The 19,511-nt window shown below is 43.0% G+C and overlaps 1 protein-coding gene across 4 annotated transcripts in view; it reads left to right on the top strand.

The window, feature by feature from the left end:
• The window catches only part of CTBP2 (C-terminal binding protein 2), a 146,835-nt gene that overhangs the window by 78,916 nt on the left and 48,408 nt on the right, over window positions 1-19,511 (top strand). For all 4 annotated transcript variants that reach the window (XM_054207332.1, XM_054207333.1, XM_054207335.1 and 1 more), the window contains one exon: window positions 3,026-3,185. In XM_054207332.1, coding sequence (XP_054063307.1) covers window positions 3,128-3,185 — 58 coding nt within the window. In that variant the 5' untranslated portion in view covers window positions 3,026-3,127. The remainder of the gene's footprint in view (window positions 1-3,025; window positions 3,186-19,511) is intronic.

Raw genomic sequence — 19,511 nt, 5'->3', positions numbered from 1 at the left:
CTGAAGTTGGGTGCGCAACTAATTGCGTCCTCCATCCCACAAATGGAAGAACTGCTTTCTTAATTACAGCTTCATACCAAGGCTGGGGAGTATCCGCTTGTTTCTGTGCCCTGCACATCTGCTTTTCTCCATTTTATCCATCCCTGCCAAATCCTGCTCAGCAGCTCCTGCCACATTTCTAATAAGTCTTCTGAGTTGGGCTTTTATTGCTGGTTGATATCATCGTGGACACCTGTCAGACAAAGCTGGAATAGTTAACATCATTAGGAAGAAGTTCATTCATGGGCATTACATTAAGCTGCGTGGGATTCTGATAATATGAGCAGTAATTTCTCTGATTGTTATTAGTTTCTTTTGTAGAAAGTTTTCCTCCAGGGAGTAATGCAGGGAATTGAGATGGTAAGAGAAAAGAACTCTAATGGAAGCATTTGTCCATCAGAAAATGCACTCTTGTCAAAATTAAATACACTTTGCATATTGATTTTGTTGGGGAAAAAAGGGGGAACGAGTTGCAGCCCCAACATAATGAACCATTTGAGCATTTTCAGAACAAAACACTAGCTTACTTTCTCCTGGCTTTACTTTTTTATAACCTGGTGTTTCTCCCTAAAAGCGGAGTGGGATGTAATAGAGCTGAAAAATCATGACTGTACTTTTAAATGTTGATGATGGAAATGCTCTTAGCGACTCGGGCTTCAGCTACGCTAACAGTTTCATTTTTGTTGTAAGAAATAGTTTGACTGTAGCAAGCTTCTGCCTCTGGAATGGAAGTTTTCTGCTTCTTTTAGAATGTTGCATTAATTATTAATGTGAGTGGGAATCGAGCTCTTTAGCATCCCTATGTTTAAAAAAAATCAATTAATTATTGCTATAAATCTCAGAGATTATGCTGCAGTTGTGCTGCTGGGAAATTGGCCATTAACTACCAGGAAATCGCCTATCTTCCCTTAGTCAGAATTCAGTTGTACCAACACAACCCTTTTCCTTTTATAAATTAACTATCAATGTGATGCATAATTGATAACCATTTATAATAATAACAATAATCTCCATGAAATTGTCATCTTGGTATGCAGCGGCTTTGTTAGAGCCCTCATCCCTCACATGCTCAGCCTCGCCTATTGCGTTTGTTAACTGGGTTTTCTGGGCAGTTATTGCTGCCCTGGTGTGGTTTTAGGAGAGCCGTAAGCTGTTGCAGAGGAATAAAACGCAAGGTAGAAACGCCTGACCGGACTATGTGAATGTGAAGAACCTGAAGTGTTTCAAGAAGACGGGTTAAGTGTTGCTATCGCTGCTCTATGGAAGGGGAAGCAGAAGTCGAGGTTACAGACGTTGTCCAAGGTCAATTTTTGGATGTCAGCCTGGATTTTTCTGATTCCCGATGTCTTGTTCTCCTGTGTCCTATATGACGTGAACCCAGCGGTTTTTTAGTTTGTCGTGAAAATTTTGTGTGCAAATAATGCAGTGTGAAAATTCACCTGCCACGGAGGAGCTGTTTGGGGGTCAGTTTGAATGACTCGTACCAAGGTTGTGGTTATTCCTGTCTTTTCAGAATTTATTTATTTTTTTAACCCTTTCTAGTACTTTGTAGGCAGAGTGGTTGAGACTTTGCAGCGCGATACGGATGGCCACTCGGGAGAGGATTTCTTGCTGTGCTTGCACTTGTGCCTGTCTCCCTCTTCCCCGTCTCTCCTTGCAAGGCCTCCAAAAATGTGGTGGTGGTGTTTTGCTTTGTTTCCAGAAGTTACAGCTTTCTACTAATTCTGCTCTTTTGACACCTTTTAAGTAGGCTTAAAAGGGTGAGGGGTGGCTGGGGGGGGCAGGAGCTTCTTGAACAGGATGCTCCCTGGAGGGTTTGTAGCTCCTATCAGGGTCATCTGTCTTCACCTTAAAATATAAAAGAGGATATTGAATCACTGGTAGTATAGCATAACTCAGTAAAAAATTAGCGCGTGTAGTGTTGAATTGTTTGAATTCAGTTGTCAGCATGAGGTCTCTAATTGTGTGGCTTGATCCATAAATACTGTTGTGGAACTTGCTTTGAAAAGCTCATACCGGGATTTTACAGGGAAGCTGTTGGGTAAAAGGGCCACAACGGCACGTTCAGGGGCTGCAGCCTGAGCTCAGGTCAGAGCGTTGAGGGATTAAACGAACCTTTGGCTCTCTGTAGGAACAAAACCATCAGAGCTGAGAGGATCCATTTAGGGTCTTCCTCTGTGTCACCAAAATGCAGAAAAGCCTGCAGCTGTTGTCCCTTTGCAGAGCTTTTCTTATAAATCAGCCACACATACAGCTTTACGGGTAGCTTTATTTCATCAGCATTTAAAAGTGTGCCTGCTAGAAACGACTCTCGCACCCAAAGTTTAATGTTAGCGCTTCAAGTATGAAGGTAAGGACGGGCTACGGTGACAGCTGGAATTTGTATCAAGGTCTAGTTGCAAATTCAAGGTCTATTGATGACTTTTACAGGGTAAGGCTTAAATAAGATATGAAAGTGGTTTGTGTGTGTGTATGTGTGTAAAAGTACTGGAAAAGCAAGAGTTACTTTCCCTTTTTTATATACTCTCCAATAATCTTTCAGTGTCTGTGAGCCTACAAAATAATTTAATGGATTTTATCTGCTAGGAATAGGTTTTTAAGACAGAAATAAAACTGGGAAGGCCATACAGCGCTTCGGCGGTTCTTGTGTACAATGCTGTTTTTTCTGATCTCAGGGAAGATAAAGGGGCTATAGTCTTGATTTGCAGTGTACGATGTGTGACCGGTGGGACGCAGGGGTTAGAATCATAGAATCAGAGAATGGTTTGGGTTGGAAAGGACCTTAAAAATCGTCTAGTTCCAACCCCCTGCCATGGGCAGGGACACCTCCCACTGGACCAGGTTGCTCCAAGCCCCGCCAGCCTGGCCTTGGGTCAGAAGCATTAAACTCGCAACTGTCCTTCCAGAAACCTGCTCTGCTGTTGGGGGCAGGCAGGTCTCACCTGGTCTGCCGGGGATCCTAATGAATCCTTTCGTTTCTCTGCAGGATCGACAGTGGCGGTATGCACGCCCATTCCTGTGAGTTTTCCTAAGCTCCTGGGGGACTGCTTTGCTTTTTGAATCAGAAAGTTGCAAAATACCGTCAAGAATGGCACTTGTGGATAAACACAAAGTCAAGCGGCAGCGACTGGACAGAATTTGTGAAGGTAAGAGTATGCTTCAGTTTTTCTGTAGAAGTTGACGGATGATTAAGGTAGAATATCTAATTTTTCCTTGGTTTTTACAGCATTTAGACATAAAGACATCCAGGACTAGATCACCTGTCCTCTGTGTTGTTCAAAATACAGTCATACCAATGTTGAAACATTGGCAAGGCATATACTGGTTCCTAATTTGAAAGTCATCTGTAGTCCTGCGAACAGGATTTTTGTTTAATTACCAGGTCTTCTTTTAGCCTTATTTCTACTGAAATGATCTAGTCAGTCCCAATTTGAAACACAGATTAAATTTATACTGTCTTTAGAAAAGAGTTGTGCTCTGTTAAATGTGCTGCTTTTGGGAGGTCTCCTCTGGCTGGAGGAAGAGCCGGGACACACAGCCTGGTGCCATAACTTTCCTCCCTTCCCTCTCCAAGCAGTGCCAGTTCCAGCATCCAAGACTTCAGTCCCATGCTCTCCTCGGGCTGGCTGCAGGGTTTGGGAAGCGCCGTGTGAGGCATTTGAATAAAGCTCAGCATCCTCCACTTCCATGCAGCTGCCCTCGGCCTTCCCCGCGTCAGACTTTGCCTCGTTTCTCAGAGACAGGCAGGGATTTGGCTGTTTCAGAGTTGCGTCTTCACTCAGGAGGTGTGAAAGTAGACAATGTCCCATAATGTTGACTGTCATCCTGTGGAAAATTAACAGTTGTTGTTGAAGTATTTCTTACGTTTTGGGGAAAATTGTTAGAACAACTTCTCTTTCGTTGCTGTGCGGTGATAAGGCAGATAATGCTGTAAATCATTCTGTATTTATACTATGTTACAATGTCACCATGACTTTCACCTTCTATTTCAATTTTTCCAGCAGAAAAAGTCTATAGATAACATTTTCTATTGCAGTTCACATAGTGTAAGTTACTTACGATAGAAATCAAGTGATGGCAAACAAGCTCTGACATTTTGGTGTACACCCTGATAATTCTCTCATGCAAACCGACACTCGTGAAAGTTTTACCATCAGCAGCAAAAGCAGAACAGAGTGTTATTTTAGGAAGAATATCTTAAGTCATATCTCTTAAAGAGTTACAGTGTTCATCTGCTCTTAAGGAGATGGATAGTGGCCTTCAGGGTAACAATTTGCATTATTACTTGAATGCCAACAAGGTGAAATAGGCTTTGCTCGTGGGTGAAAGCGCCGAGCTCACAGGGGAGCTGCACGGCGTCCGTTCGTGCAAAATGTGTGGGGTTTGTGGAGTTTCCAGTGAGTGTAAAATGCTGATCAGCAGGACTGGGTCGGTTTTGCCTTGATTTTTGCTTACTTTATCACGTCGAAGTAAAACTCCCTCGCTGTTGCTTTAAACTTGTCGTGAGTTACTTAGCTCTATTAATTTTGCCCTCTTAATTTTGGAGGGGGAGGGGGGAGGCAAAGCAGAGAAGATGAGAGTTGGGAGGAGGGAGTATCCAGGGTGCGCTGCAGTGTGGAGCTGCATATTTCTCCTATTGAATGTCATAAAAACTCAGGTGTAGTCTGCTATCTCATCTTCAAAATTTACTTTGAACTTGACTTAAAAGAGTTGTATCAGCTGAGCCTGGATTTTCAAAAGCTGCCTTCCCGGTTTGATGTTTACTATCAGATCTAGTTGCTGAGTGTACAAGAAATTCAAAAGGATCGTACGACAAACCTGCTAACAGAGCATTAGATGTGATTGAAGTTTAGATTATTTTCCTCTGATATATGAGCTTTTTTCTTCTTTCTTGGTCAAAAGATATTCTTTTCTAATCTGTAAATGTGCAGAAGACATAACTTTTTAAAGCATACTTCGTCATTTGCCACTTGTTTTGTGATTTGGTTGAACTGATGGGATTCACCGTTGTAAGGCACTGTTGTGTTGTATTTATGAGCAACAGATTAGGACCGAGTGTAAGCAACATCGTAAAAATTACCTTGAAAAATGCAAAAAGCTTAGGGCTTTCCAAAATACTAGAGTTGTAGGACTGTGGTATACTATACTGGCATCTCTGATGGCTATTTTTTATTACAAACTCCTAATCTTGGATTATAGAATAATAAAGCCCTGAAGAGGGGCCATTCCAGCTGCTGTGAAAACACACTTTGAAAAAAATTAGCTTTTCTCTTGAAAGGTATACGGAATAATTGGTGAAAGATGATGAGAAATTAGGGAACTACTTCAGCAGGCTGATGAGAGGAGTCTTTTTGCTAACAGAACAGTGTTCAGTGAGAAGAATCTCCACTGCTCCATCGAGCCGAGTGCAATGTGGTCCAAAGAAGTCATTTTTAATGAGTTCCGGTTATGGGGAAGCACTTGTGCAGCTTTTGGCTTTAAACAAGTGCACGGGATACAAAGTTACATTTACCTGATGAAAAGCTAAATGTTTTGCGGTATGTAGGTGGATTTCTGTGCTTTTTATGCAGTTGCGTATACTGTACCATCCGTTTCACTATTCACAACACACAAACCCTTGGAGAGTTTGCTAGGAAGAGACTTCATTCCACCCAGCAGGATGGTGGCAGGTCTGGAGGTGAAATATGCTCAGGCTGCGTGTTGTAATCACTATCCGTACCCCCAAATGATAATACTTAACACTTCAGGTCTTCATCGCACTGTACAAACTGCCACTGAAGGATTCTTCTTCATACGCACTTACTAAAAACGCAGCTAGTCACATGTTGAGGGAAATAGCTTACAGACTGCCACAGTATTAAAAGAGTATATTAAGAAGCTGCAGTGTTTGTATGACTCTGTTAAACGTGCATCTGGCATGGAAAAATAATCCAAGCTATAAAAGGGGGTGGTGTCTTTGAAAATGCTGGTTCATAGCCTTTATGGGCAGGTTTATGAGTCTTCCAGGAAGAGAAGCAGCTCAGTCTCATTGCGTTACTCAGCTTGACCAGTTCCTCTGTTTTTTTTTAATATAGAGTTATGACATCTTTGTATGACGGTGTTACTTTTTCCTCTAAGCAGGCTGTTCAGAAGAGGTGAGCTCTTTGCACCAGGTAATGGATTTTGCTCTGTAGGAAAATACGGGTGGGATAGGGATGCAGACTTGAAGGGATAAAGAAATTTTATAAAGACATCTAGAGCAGTCTGTTAAGAATTAAGTGTGTTTGTGATGCCCGTACGAATGAAGCTAAGTCGGAGTGTGCTTGTAGTGATCTTGGCTTGCCCTTTTCTTTCTTTTTTGGCTGTCCCAGAGAGTTTGGGTGCCGATTCTGTAATTGGATCCGTGTGGGTGGAAAGATGTATCCAGTGAATGGCTGGGACTTTCAAAAATAATGTATGTGGAGTGGTTTACATAACTCTAGTTTGTGGAATTGTGTCTAATTACGTAGCGGGTCAAAATATGCTTTAGAGGTGGAGCCGCTGGCGCTGTATTTAGTTAGGCTAGTCCAGCACCCCTAGTTCAGATCCTGTTCCCATTAGCTTGTAATTTTGACACATTTTTAATTTGTTTGAGCTGAAATTTTCCATTCCATGAGGATTTTTTACCTCGGGGTGAATTAAAAAAATAGAATTACAACAAAAATTGTAGAGCTGGGTCTGAGCGGGAGAGGGAGAGGGATGTTGGTTTTGCTGTGTTTGAAACAAAGCAGAGCTGTGATCCTGCAGCTACGGTACTGGTCTGCTTTGTTTTGGATAAAAAGGTCTGAATTTTGCAGCAGAGTTGTTGTGGTGTCAGGAGTGTGCCCGTCATTGTTCCCAAATTTGGGGCAATTTCTCAGTCTTGGAAAGAAATGAAGTGAGCACTGCCAACGCAGCTGAAGGTGGTGTTGGGTGCTCTGTGACGCTCCCTGGGGCACAGGGGTGGTGGGTGTGAGGTGGGGACCTCTGCCAGCGTGCAGGGGGTGCGGGGGGAGCAGCAGAGCTAGGTGAAGATGAGCACAGAGTAATCGGAGCAAGGATGGAGCCTGTGCGAAGAAGGTGAGAGCAGGAGCTCAGACAACTGGCCCTCAAACTTAGGTGCTGCGAGAAATAAGCTTACCCTTATAGAGTCATCTGGGTTGGAAGGGACCTTTGAGATCATTGAGTCCAACCATTGACCTAACACTGACAAAACCACTGCTAAACCATATCCCTCAGCACCATGTCTACCCGTCTTTTAAATACCTCCGGGGATGGCGACTCCACCACTTCCCTGGGCAGCCTGTTCCAATGCTTGATAACGCTTTCCGTGAAGAAATTTTTCCTAATATTCATCCTCAACCTCCCCTGGTGCAACTTGAGGCCATTTCCTCCTCTCCTGTTGCCTGTTACTTGGGAGAAGAGATGGAGTTCCCCCTCGCTACAACCTCCTTTCAAGTAGTTGTAGAGCCCTTCTATCCTTCATGACTGCCCTGACTTTAATTTCTTATGACGGTCTCCCATTGCATGATCCTACAGATATCTGTGTTATTTCTCCTTGTCTCATAAGCCTGGCAGTTTCCTCCTGCTCTTCCTCACTGCTCCCAGCCTCCTCTGCCTCCCTCTGGGCAGCAGAAAGCAAGTGAAGCTACAGGTTGAGTAGAAACCATGGCAGGTCCTGCTAAGATGACTGAATGTAGGCAAGATGTGCAATATTGCCAATACGTTGTTTTTCTTGCTGTTTTGCTGAAGGGGAGGTTCAGCCGCAGAATCCGGCCGCAGACGGTTGTGTCTCTGGCTGGCAGTGCCCTGGTGCTTGTTGCAGCGTGGGACTCTCCCGGCAGTGATGTCAAACCATCAGCAGCAATAACCCTCAGGGCAGAAGCTCACCTGCCTTTCATTTAGGAAACAACAGAAGAGAGAGATTAGGTGTAATTTTTTCTGTGCTACCTGTGGCAGAACAAGGTGTATGTCAGTGCCCCGAGGAAACCACTAGCTCAGAAGTCTGCAGCACTCCTGGTGCTTGGAATCCATCATTCCCGCAGGGCTCTGGTGCTTGCAGGAGGCATTCCCATGCAAGGAAATAACTTGAAGCATCACTTCCACAGCCCAGCCTGCTGCTTCCTCAGATGTTCTTTATCCTGTGCTTCTGTGAATATGGTTAAAAAAGTATGAAATAATACTGGGAGCTAGACAGGGAGTGAGGAGTGGCCCTCCGCAGTTGCTGGCTGTGTTTTCAGGAACAGCCTGGCTGGGAAGCCAGAGGAAAAGCTGCTGTGGCAGTGTGCAAGGTTGCGTTATCGTTTCCTCATGAAATGTAGAAGCTTAATGGGGACGTGTCAGTAGTGGTGGCACATCCAGGATACAGGATGGCAGTGTGTAGAACACGGGTTGTCCAGCCCCACTGAATTCCTGTTCGACGATCCCGTGTGCTGCCTCTGCTCCATACCATTGCCACTGCGCTACCCGGCTGCCTGCAACACCGCTGCCATGAAATTTTAATGCCCAGCTTTATAGGTTAAAGTTTGCACTGACATTTATGAGTCAGTTAAGCTTTCAACACGTGCCTCGAAAGTGGCAGCCCTGAGATGAACAAGAAGCAAAGAAAAAAAATAATCGCACGGCCAAGTGAGCCCAGAAATTTCCTGATAAGAGTTTTTGCTTCAGGATTTGTCGTTATCCAGTGGGAAATCATGTCCTTACGCGTCAGTTTGTGCCACCAAAGCTGTCTGTACTTTGCAAAATAGCAGAACTGTTTGCAGTGCCAAACAAGCCATTCATATTCTTTTTTTGTTTCAGGTCTTTTGATATGTCTAATGGCTGATAAATGCCAGCACAGTCACAAATACTCTGCAGTGCTTAATGCGTGAGTCTCTCGCCTCTTTGACTTACTGACTTATATTCTGAGAGGCACCCTAGTGTCCTCTTTGGATGAGGCTTCTCTGGTGCTACCCATAATCGTATTTCCTGTAGGAATTCCTCGAGTATTTACCTCCCAGTCACCATAGGATCTGTGTGTGGCCCTGACCCTTCACATCCCCTCCTTTATCAGTGGGAGTGGGGGACTGTCGTAAATACTGATGGCTCTTGGATAGGCCGAGTCCTTTGACACTATAGTTAGTCTTGAAAAGCTTGAATAAGCACCCTCCCATGGTATGCCAGCCAGTTGGGATGGTGGTTTTCTCTCCGTTCTCATGTTTCCCCATTGATTTTGTGGCCATTCAAAGGAAATGTACTTTGTACTCGGCACTGGTGAGGCCTCACCTCGAGTGCTGTGTTCAGTTCTGGGCCCCTCTGTACAAGAGGGACATTGAGGCGCTGGAGCGTGTCCAGAGGAGAGCGACCAGGCTGGTGAGGGGTCTGGAGACCAGGGCATATGAGGAGAGGCTGAGGGAGCTGGGCATGTTTAGCTTGGAGAAGAGGAGGCTGAAGGGAGACCTCATTGCCCTCTACAACTCCCTGAAAGGAGGGTGTAGAGAGGTGGGGGTTGGCCTCTTCTCCCAGGTGAATAATGACAGGACCAGAGGAAAAGGTCTGAAGTTGCAGCAGGGGAGGTTTAGATTAGATATTAGGAAGAATGACTTTACTGAAAGAGTGGTCAGGCACTGGAACAGCCTGCCCAGGGAGGTGGTGGAGTCACCATCCCTAGAGGTATTTAAGAAATGTCTAGATTTGGCACTTCAGGGCATGCTCTAGTGGCAGAGATTGTAGGTTGTTGGGGGTTTTTTCGTTGTTTTTTTTTGGTTTGTTTTTTTTTTTTTGTGTGTGTCTATGTGTGTGGTTGGACTTGATGATCTCAAAGGTCCTTTTCAACCATGAAGATTCTATGGTTCTATGATTCTGTCAAAAGGAACAGGACTACTGGAGTGAGGTACTTGCATTTTCAGGCAGAAGATGGAAACTCAAGACTAACTAGGAAACGCGCTTCTTCCTCCAGCAGCCAGTTCGGTTGATTGCTTGTTACTTGTTTGTTTGCAGCGGTGTCTGCTGTTTGCTGGATTTTGACCAAGCCCTCATTGAAGAGGGTGTCTGCTCTGAAGAGTTCACAGCATAGGGCACCTGATGGTTAAAACAAGGTACATGTGATCTGAAAAGGAGCTGATGTCAACAGCTGCTGCTCAGAGCAGAATCCACACCTCCTGCAGCAGCCAGGAGACGACATGGCCCTAGTGCTGCACATCCGTGCGTGTGTCTGGTCATTGCTCGGCGTTAAGAGTTGGGGAACCCTCCCAGCTGCAGTTGCTGAACAACCCAGCAATGAAAAATCTGGAGAATTTTCTGCTGGGTTAGAGGTCTGGGTTTCTTGTTGAAGGTTCAGCAGGAGGCAAGGAAGGTCCTGGGGAGCACAATGTGAGCAGAGGAGGTGGGAGAGGGCTGGGAGCACTGGTGGGAGCCTAAAGCTGGCTCATGTTTTTGCAGAGGTTGGAAGGGGTCTGTGAAACGGGGGAGGGAATTTGGGGAAGGAAAGGATGGTTTCCTCATCAACAAAGTTATCTCGGCCATAGCTGCATAAGGCTAGTTAATTCGTTTCACGGGTGGACAGAAACTCTGTATTCCACATTTCCACCTGTGATGGAAGTCAATGCAAACCGTATCCAGTAATATTTAAATAAATATGCTATGTAATGCTACTCTGGTAAATACAAACCTGGGTCTATGGCAGGGGTGCTTTTTGCTTGCTGTTTATTTCAGTTTCTCGTCCATAAAAGTGGACGTAATATTCACACTGTCAATTATTGCTTGTGGCTCACTTTCTTATTGTTAAAATCTTGTCATTAAAAAAAACCAACCAAACCAAACAACAACCCCCAATAGAAGTGCCCCTGAAGAATTGTAACGGTTCTGGCTTTTCAGCAGTATTTGAACAGTGTGTCCTTGAGGTCTGGGCTCACACACCACTAGCAGCAGAATACGGAATAGGTTCTCATTCAACAACTACAGTCCACGTGGGCTGAAAAATAGAGGAACCTTGCTCGTGGAAGCAGATGGGAAAATGTACTGAAAAACTACAAGGCAGGCGAAATGAAAGTTGCACAAGAAACCTGAATTCTGGCATTCTCTCGTTTTCCAGGCGTTAGTGTTTTGTTAACATGGTATTGTGTAGGAAATAGTCAGTTATAAGACGTTGTGGTACATGTAACGTCAGAAAAGGAATTGTTTCAATGCTCAGCATCTCTCTTCCAGACCGTTGCACTTCTGAGGGTCTCAGGACTGAGTCGGCAACTCTGGAAAGGGGCTGCCTCCAATTCCTGGTCTTTTGTGTAACATAACAGTGGCCAAAATGAGTATGTTTGATAATTGGGTGGAGGAATTTTCTTCCATTCTTGCAAATTTGAATGCCAAGTAGCATCTGATAATACTTATTTTTACTGCTTAGAAATAGAATCCTATTATCTCAGGAAATTCTTATCACCACTAGTCATTTGATGAGAAACAATGAGTTAAAGATGGTATCAAGTGTGGAAGAAACTGCTTGTCCTGAGTTGAAGTGACTTACTTAGAATAAATATAGACTTTTTTTTTCCTAGTGGGTTTGAGTTTCTTTGTTCCTTGAATATAAAACACAGTACGAGGGTTTTCCCCCCCACAATAAAGCTTTTTATATTTTTTTTTTTTTAAGTTTCCACCTCAAAGCACATAAACCATCAGGCTTTTAAGGAAGGGTTGCTTGCCACATTTTGCCTAGAGAAAAGGCAGAGTTAGCTTGTCAGATCCTCTCCCGTTGCACCCTGTGCTGATTTATGCTAACTGAAGATCTGTCTGGCTGCTCCTAATGTTTTGCTGTTCTTAGTCCATATGACGTTCTTTGGCCTTTATGGAGGTTTCAGAAAATCACTTCAAATTCACACGAAAGCTGGGTTACGCCTTGTTTTACCAGTGTGGGCGGCGAAAAGTATGCCATCCAGCAGTGCTCTTCATTACCCGTTTGCTGACAGAGGCATAGCAGGTTTGGGAATTATTTGTCATTAATAGGTTTTGTTAGAATTTTAAGAAGGACAGAATCCTATGGATGAAGAGGCTTCAAGCAGCCTCAGTGGGTTCACAGACATTATTCAAGCTTATTGACCTTATTCCCTGATTTTCAACCCTTTTGCTGCACTGAATGAAGAACTCTTTATATTTGATGTGGACATTTTGGGCTTTGTGGTGGAGGTACTGTGGAGCTCGTATCTACAGGTACGCTGTTGTCCTTACAGCACGGGGGCATAGGCTGCTCCAGTAGAGTTCCAGTTCTGTGTAGACTTTTTTCTATACATCAACTTCCGTGCGGTCTATCTGCTGTGACGTGCCATAGGGGGATATGCATGACTCGAGCCAGATATGAAGCCAGCCTGACAAAATCCCCCAGGCATCCGGTAAAGAGTGAGACACATTTAGATAAGGTTACAGACAAAAATTTCATTAATTTGGTATGCAACTTTTTTGTAATAGATCTGTGACTCAAGCTATTGCAAGAAGAACTCCCCTTTCCCTGAAACTTGAGTGCTACACGCACAGCAATTGGGAAAAATTACTTCTGTTGTTTTCTCCTTGCGTTTAAGCCCACATTTGTGGTAACTTAATGTGTGTCTAAATTCTGCCTTGTATTTTTCCATTTTCTCCAGCCTTAAGACAAGATTCCATGTAACACGCTTTATAACTTCATGTTATTAATTAAGAAACAATTACAGCTGATGACTTCAATACCATCAACTTAATTTTCATCCTTACCACATTTCCCATTTAAATTAACTGGTTTATGGATTAACATGTTGTCATCGTATCGTTTTTCCTCCTTACTCTAAATCCTCCCCCGCATTTAAAGATTACTCAGAAAAATGATAATATCCCCAGAATATGCAACGAGAAGCCGTGTTAAGGGGTTGTTGGAGCAACAGCCTTGGGGCAGCCCAGTCTCGTATTCCTGAGCTCCGGAGTCTCCAGCAGGGAAGTCGCCTCCAGCATCCAGGGGGTGGAAGTTGGATGCTTTGCCTCTTCCAAATATGATGGGAAATGATCAGTCCTTGGGGACAGATGAGAACAGGATGGATTTTCCTTCAAAATACCAGAAAAATACTCATCTCTGACTCCTAAGTTAGAATCTTTAAAGGAGTGACAATGTTTGGATCTGACTAGACTTTTAGGTTTGATTCTGATTCTATTGAATATTTACTAGTAAATATTTTGTCAGGAGTAGGACATCTGGCTGTACTAAAATAAAGCTGCGGAGAAACACATTACACAACTTTTCTTTTATATTTTTTGGTATCCACAAACAGATGTAATGGATGGAAGTGCCAAAACAGTGAAGGTTTTCATTATGTCTTTTATATCTGAGAGCTTTCTTCAAAGAGCAAGTTTTCTGCAGTTGGTGTGTGCATTTTTGTTGCCTTAAAATTAAACGGCATTGATCATTTCTTACTGACGCTTTTATATAGCCCATTAACTTAATACTGTTGATTTGTTTTGTCTTTTTTTAAATTGTCTTTTTAGTATATTTAAAAAAAAGCACAACACACTCTGCTGCCATCTAGCACCTCAAAACTTGCTAGTAAGCAGCTTCAGTTCACAAAATAGACTATAGTTACAGTTTGACACTCATTTTTGAGAGAAAATAGTGTCACTGCCTGCTAATGATAACAAGTATTTGACTGAATCAGCAAATGAACCTAAGCAAGGGACGCTGGGCTGGCAGCTTTGGCCTCGGGTCATCCCCATTGGGGACCAGCCACCCCCATTAATTGTCCCCATGGATGGGGATGGACCACAGTAAGACATACCTGCAGATGTGGTCCTTCCACATTTGATACTTTGATTTGATTATTACAATAGAATAATACAATATATCAATCTTTAAAAAAGCAATGCATAAATATTTTTTTAGCTAAAGTAATATTTCCTCCTGGTTTGTTTTGGTTTTGTTGTTGTTTTTTATCTGCGTTGGGTCTGCAAGGGAAGTACGTCTTTCAAGGTCTTGGCGTCATCAGGGGAAGTAAAGCCGAGAGACACCCTGAACCCCAGCCTGTTTATCTCCTCAGGACTGTGTTACAATCTAGTAATTAATTATTTTTTATGCAAAGCCCAGACATGCATGGCAGAGTTCAGAATTACAATATATATTCATTTAACAATGGATTTCTCTACTGCTTTCTGGGACAGATATAATTCCCATGCTTTTCATTACACGAACTATTTAAATCTTGGTCCTGAATTCTTATTAAAAATGATGAGATTTGACCTCAAGGTCTAATACCCAGTTTTGGAGACAAGGTGCTTGATGTGATTTCTAGAGGATTATTTTTAAGAGCATTCATAGATTAGATCTTTGCGCATAGTTGAGGGATGTGCCCAATGAACCTTGTCTACTGGCTTTTAGACTGCCGTTCAGCATCCAGATGGATTTTTATTTTGTAGTCCTTGAAAGCGTGTAGTTTTGTGGTGTAGGGATACATCTGATGTTTTTATTATCCCTTCGTTGGTACAGGAATGCGACAATGCTGTTTCTGTGAACTTTCACTGGAGTCTCCCCACACTTAAAGGCAAAATCGTTCCTGATTGAAGTTTCAAGAGCTTGTAGGGCTCATTACAGTGGCTCAAATTGTGTTTTACAGCTGGGCGTCTTGTTTTTAACTTTGAGTGTATTTTAGGTGATTGCTAGCTTCTTGCATTTGTTACCTGCAGTTCGGTTTTCATCCCAGACGGCAGATCAGGAGGGCTTTGCCAGGGGAGCAGGATAACATGAGGTGACAAGTTACCGCGTAGCTCGTCGGGGTGCGCATGCCTTATTCTGCAATAAACCCAAGGTAATTGGAGGTAGGGAACCCTTCAATGAAAGATGGGTGAAATGACTCCAGCTGGAGAGTTGGTGGCATGTGGCAGTGATTTGAGACGTGTCGCTGGGAGGCTGGGAAGGAGCCTCCCATACCAAACTCCTTCCGAGCAATGATAGGAAATTACTCCCAACAGCAGTGCAATACTGTATTATCAGTTTTGAGTGTAAACGTCTGCTTTATTTGGCATAGGAGGTAGGCTCCTTTGCTGTGCCTCCACATTTATTTCGGTACAGTATTGACCTTTTATTTTCCATACGCGTGGACCCATTTGTATGTAGTCGGTGGGAAGGGCAATTGGACCCGGTTACGGATTCCAGTTTGCGCGTAACATTTAGAGGCAGCGTGTGCTAGTGCATTCCTGTAGCTTGTAACGCGTGTGAGCCAACAGTTACAGCACATTTCTATCCCAGCGCCAGGGGGGTTGAGTTACAAATGGACGTAAGCTTTTGGGTTTTGCTTTAAAGTCATCGAAATACAGAGTTACATGAGGCAATGATTGTTTAATAATCGGCTGATCTTAAGGGTGTTTTGTTGTAACGCACCAAGTTGGTATTTGAGAGTGTTTTGTTGAAGTTACAAAGCATCTATGCTTTTGGTTTGGAAATTGGTAAAAGCATGTGGCATGGCTTCAAGTGCTGAGTGCTTTCAGATGCTGTTCTGTTCCTTTGATTATTGAAAATGATTCCGGCACAATCCTGCTAATTTTCTCTTTGTAGTCCTCTAATTTCAGGAGACTGTTAGAAAGTCCATCTAGGCAGAGTGCTTATTGCTACTGTGAGAGAGATTTTGCAGAGCCAAATTTTAGCAAATGTAGTAATTTTCAAGGATTTGGAACATTTTCTTCCTGCTTTTCTTCTCCTAATTTATTTTTTTTTTCTAATTTGTGTGCATGCGTGTGCGTGTGTGTGTGTGCATCCTTCACGGTGCATGCTATTCCTTTTCCTCTCCATAGCACCCATTGTATCCCACAGTGTAGTTTAGCACCATTTCTGCTTCCCCCGCATCCTGCAAGCTAATCGGAGGAGGACGGTGTTCAGAAAACCTTCCCGAGCTTTGGGGGTCGTTAGGGACAATCACGTGCGGTCCTTGAAAGCCCAGGCACTGGGGGCAGACGTGTTTATCCTACTCGTAGCTCTGTACCTTGTCACCTGAAAACATGTGACAAACGCTGATTAATCTTAACACCACGTGAATGTGATAGGTGTATATTATTATATCCTCTTGATGGAAGGGGAATCTGAGTAAGAAATTAAGCAATTTACTCGCCGACAGTGTCAGAGCGAAGTCTAAAGGCTGGGTGGCCTGATACCTGCTCTCTCCATTAACACGAGATGTATTTGTTCTCTAGAGGATTTTTCACTACCAGGAGCAGGATTCCGTTGCCTTTAAAAGAGAAATAGTCTTTCCAGTACTGATGCACCTTACAGTTTTTGCCAGAAATGACATTTGGCGTATTCACTACGTTGTTTCAGTTCCACTCTCTCCCAGAAGGAAATAATTTGAGAGAAAGCATCAACATTTTGCTGCATTAAAAATCATTTTTTCCAATAGAAACAAGATTTAAACTTGTAATTGAAAAGTATTTTACAATAATAGCAAGCAAAACTAAAACTAGTCTGTACTATTTTGTTGCACAGAGTAATTTCTCCAGCAACTTGCTTTCAAAATTTGAAATTAAATGTTTTAAATCAATGTGAATTAAATTTCCTATCCAGCCTCCCCCAAGTCAGCGCTACAGCCACCAAAAAATGTTGTTTACACAGTTGTGTCACAGCTTTAGCATCCTGATTTCTTATCGCAGTTTTTGTGTGTAAACCAGGCTTTCTCCTCATGGGAAGAAAACTGCACTTTCTAGCACTATGTAAGATATTCGTTTCATATCCACTGCGAGTTGTTTCCAGACCAGATTTCATGCCATCCGTTTTTGAAAGTGGTGTTTAAACGGTGGCTCACCTTTCTTCTACTCTGTCGTTACCTTGTTTTCAGAGCAGACTTCTTCTGTAGTTGTTGTCTCATAGCAAAATTTACCCTGTGTTAGATCAACACTGAACTGAAACTCAGAGTATTAAGTCAAAACTGTGCATTTTTCATGTGATCTGAAATACCAGAGCATTTAATCTCTTGATCAGCTTTTTTTTTTTTTTTTGCTTGTGTGTGTGTTTTTTTTTCCCCCAAATACCTCTCGAATTAAAAGATAAAGGGAGAATAAATTTTCCGCCTGTCTCACAGTCCTTCGTCTCCCCCTCATGTCGGGAATGCCGGCGTCTCCTCTGCTCCCAAGGAACGTAAATGAGATTGGTTATGTTGGGTTGTGCCCTGGTGCCTCCGCATCCTCCCTTGGCCATTGGGTCTGAATTCAGAAATAGCTACGGGGTTACAGGAATTTGCATAGGCGCTGCCTTTAAGATTGCCAAAAAAAGAAAAATAAAAGACCCTTACTGCCCATCCATAAATATTTCATTCTGATCGTTTCTTATTCATTTCTTGGTTCCCTAGGGGTGTAACATTTCCTGTGGTGTCATGGTGGTACGGGAGGCTGCCCAGCTCCACAGCTCCTGGGCACATCTTCCCCACCAGCTGCAGGGCAGGCGGTGGCTCTTGGTCCACAAGAAGAGGGGCCAGCAGAGCCCTCCAAAGGGGACATCTGCCCCATGGCTACAGAGAAAAGTACAAGTCCTACAGCCCCTGGTCCTGCAAGTGTTTACCTCTGCTTAGCTTGGAGCGCAGGAATAATTAATTTGTTCCATTGAGGTCAGCGCCTATGGGATAAATCATCCATATGCATGAGCGTTCCTAGCAGCGGGTCTGAAGTTAAAGTTTCCTGGCTCCTGCAAAGTGGGCGTGAGAAGAGCACGTCCTTCTGCCCAAGGGCTGCAAGGTTGTGCCCGTGCCAGGGCAGGCTGGTGCCATGGCGTATGGGTGGTTTTTGGAGCCCAGGCGTGCGGCTGCTCCTGCAGTTGCGCTGAAGGGAGTTTGGAGATGGGTTTTCTGGTCCTGCTGTCGCCCATGTGTGCACTGGAGCCGGGGAGGGCATGGCCACCAGTTACAGATCTGGCGGTTTGGGCGAGGTCTCTTTTGTGTGTCCGTCATGCGACCCAAGGGCTTATTAAAGCTTTTGTTCTTCTCAGAGGTAATAAATGCTCCAGCCTCCCTTCAGGCTTCCCGTACAGTTTTTCAAGATCAGCATTTTTTAAATTTAATTTCTCTATGGCATGTTTTTTTCCATTGTCAACCAGGGCTTAACTTGGTGACTGTGTTCATTAGTGATTTCTTTGAAGACAATGGTGGAAGATGCTGTTGATCTATAGACCAGGATTTTATTATTTTTTCATATACATTTTTGGTAGCTTTCTTCTGCTGCTTCAGAACAAACAAATGGCACAGATCTCACTGTATCCAGTTGGGAATACATTTTATTCTTTAGCAAAATGTTGTTGTAATAAAATGTTTTTGTTTGTTAAAATGTTCTCTGCTTTATTTATAAGCCACAAATGTGTCTTCCCGTTTTGACTCTCACAAAAGCAGAAATTTTCCAATGTGCCTTAAGTTTGTTAGTTAATTCAATATGATGCCAATCAGATATTCTCTGAGAATTGCATAAATAATCTTTTGGGGCCCATGTTTTGCATGTCTGTGTAATATCCAACATAATTTTAAAGGCTGTGGTTCTTGGGGATGGAATTGGAGGAGAGAGTGTTTGAAGAGGATTTATAATATTTACTGCAATAAAGAAATTTAGGGATTACTCAAAGATCCTGTCAGTATTTGGGTCAGAAATACAGCCCAGAGGTATTAGTATGATAGGCAAGTATAAGCATTAGACTGTATTAGTGCTTTAGCTATCATAATAGCACAATAGTCCACCATGTGATGGCTAGTGCACTAAACATTTATTGTGGATTAGCTGGGAAAAACGCGCAAGCTGTCTTGCAAACAGACCAGGGAAGGTGACTGTTATTCCTTTTATTGGGTCCATCCTGGAGGGGGTTTGTTGGAGGCAAAGAAATTTGTGATCACAGCAGAGAAAGGCAAAATCTTTTCCGTCTGAAATTTTTTAATTAAAAAAGGAGAATGTTGCTTCACTCGCAGTGGTTAGCCAAATAAGTAACGGCTGACCTGTTCTTCTTTGAAAAGGACTATTTGAGCATGAGCAGCATCTGATAATTTAGGTACGTGTTTTAGGGAACCATTTTAATATCTCCTCTGAAAAGGGTGACTATATATGGAAATTTTTATTACATTCCCAAATAACAATTTTCTGTGGTGTGATTCCATCTAAATCCTTTTGCCTACTCTAAGTGTAAAAAAAGCTTAATCCATATGAATATTGAAATACCGCTAGATACAAATTGAATTTTGTCTGATGTTTCTGAGTGTTTTCCCATCTCATAAACATGTAGTTTGTCCAAAGGAAGCCGGAGATAATAAGCAAAAGTCTACTGTTCCTTTTTGCTTCGTAAGACCAGGCTTTAGATCCTTTGATCCTTCCCTCCTTTTCCGTGACCTCTGCTAGGGTCTTAAAATTATACATTCCAGATTACACCTCCACAATTTTCTGTCCTGGGATGATGAAAGGATTTGTGTGTTATGATAATAATGTAAAGAATCCTTTTGGAACCTGGTTAGTACAGCTAATTTGAAGCTACAACCAAAAATGTGATT

This window comes from Rissa tridactyla, chromosome 6, assembly GCF_028500815.1.
Source record: "Rissa tridactyla isolate bRisTri1 chromosome 6, bRisTri1.patW.cur.20221130, whole genome shotgun sequence".
Classification (NCBI taxonomy): domain Eukaryota; kingdom Metazoa; phylum Chordata; class Aves; order Charadriiformes; family Laridae; genus Rissa; species Rissa tridactyla.
Note: the sequence above shows the minus strand (reverse complement) of the source record. Positions and strands in the feature narration are given on the sequence as shown.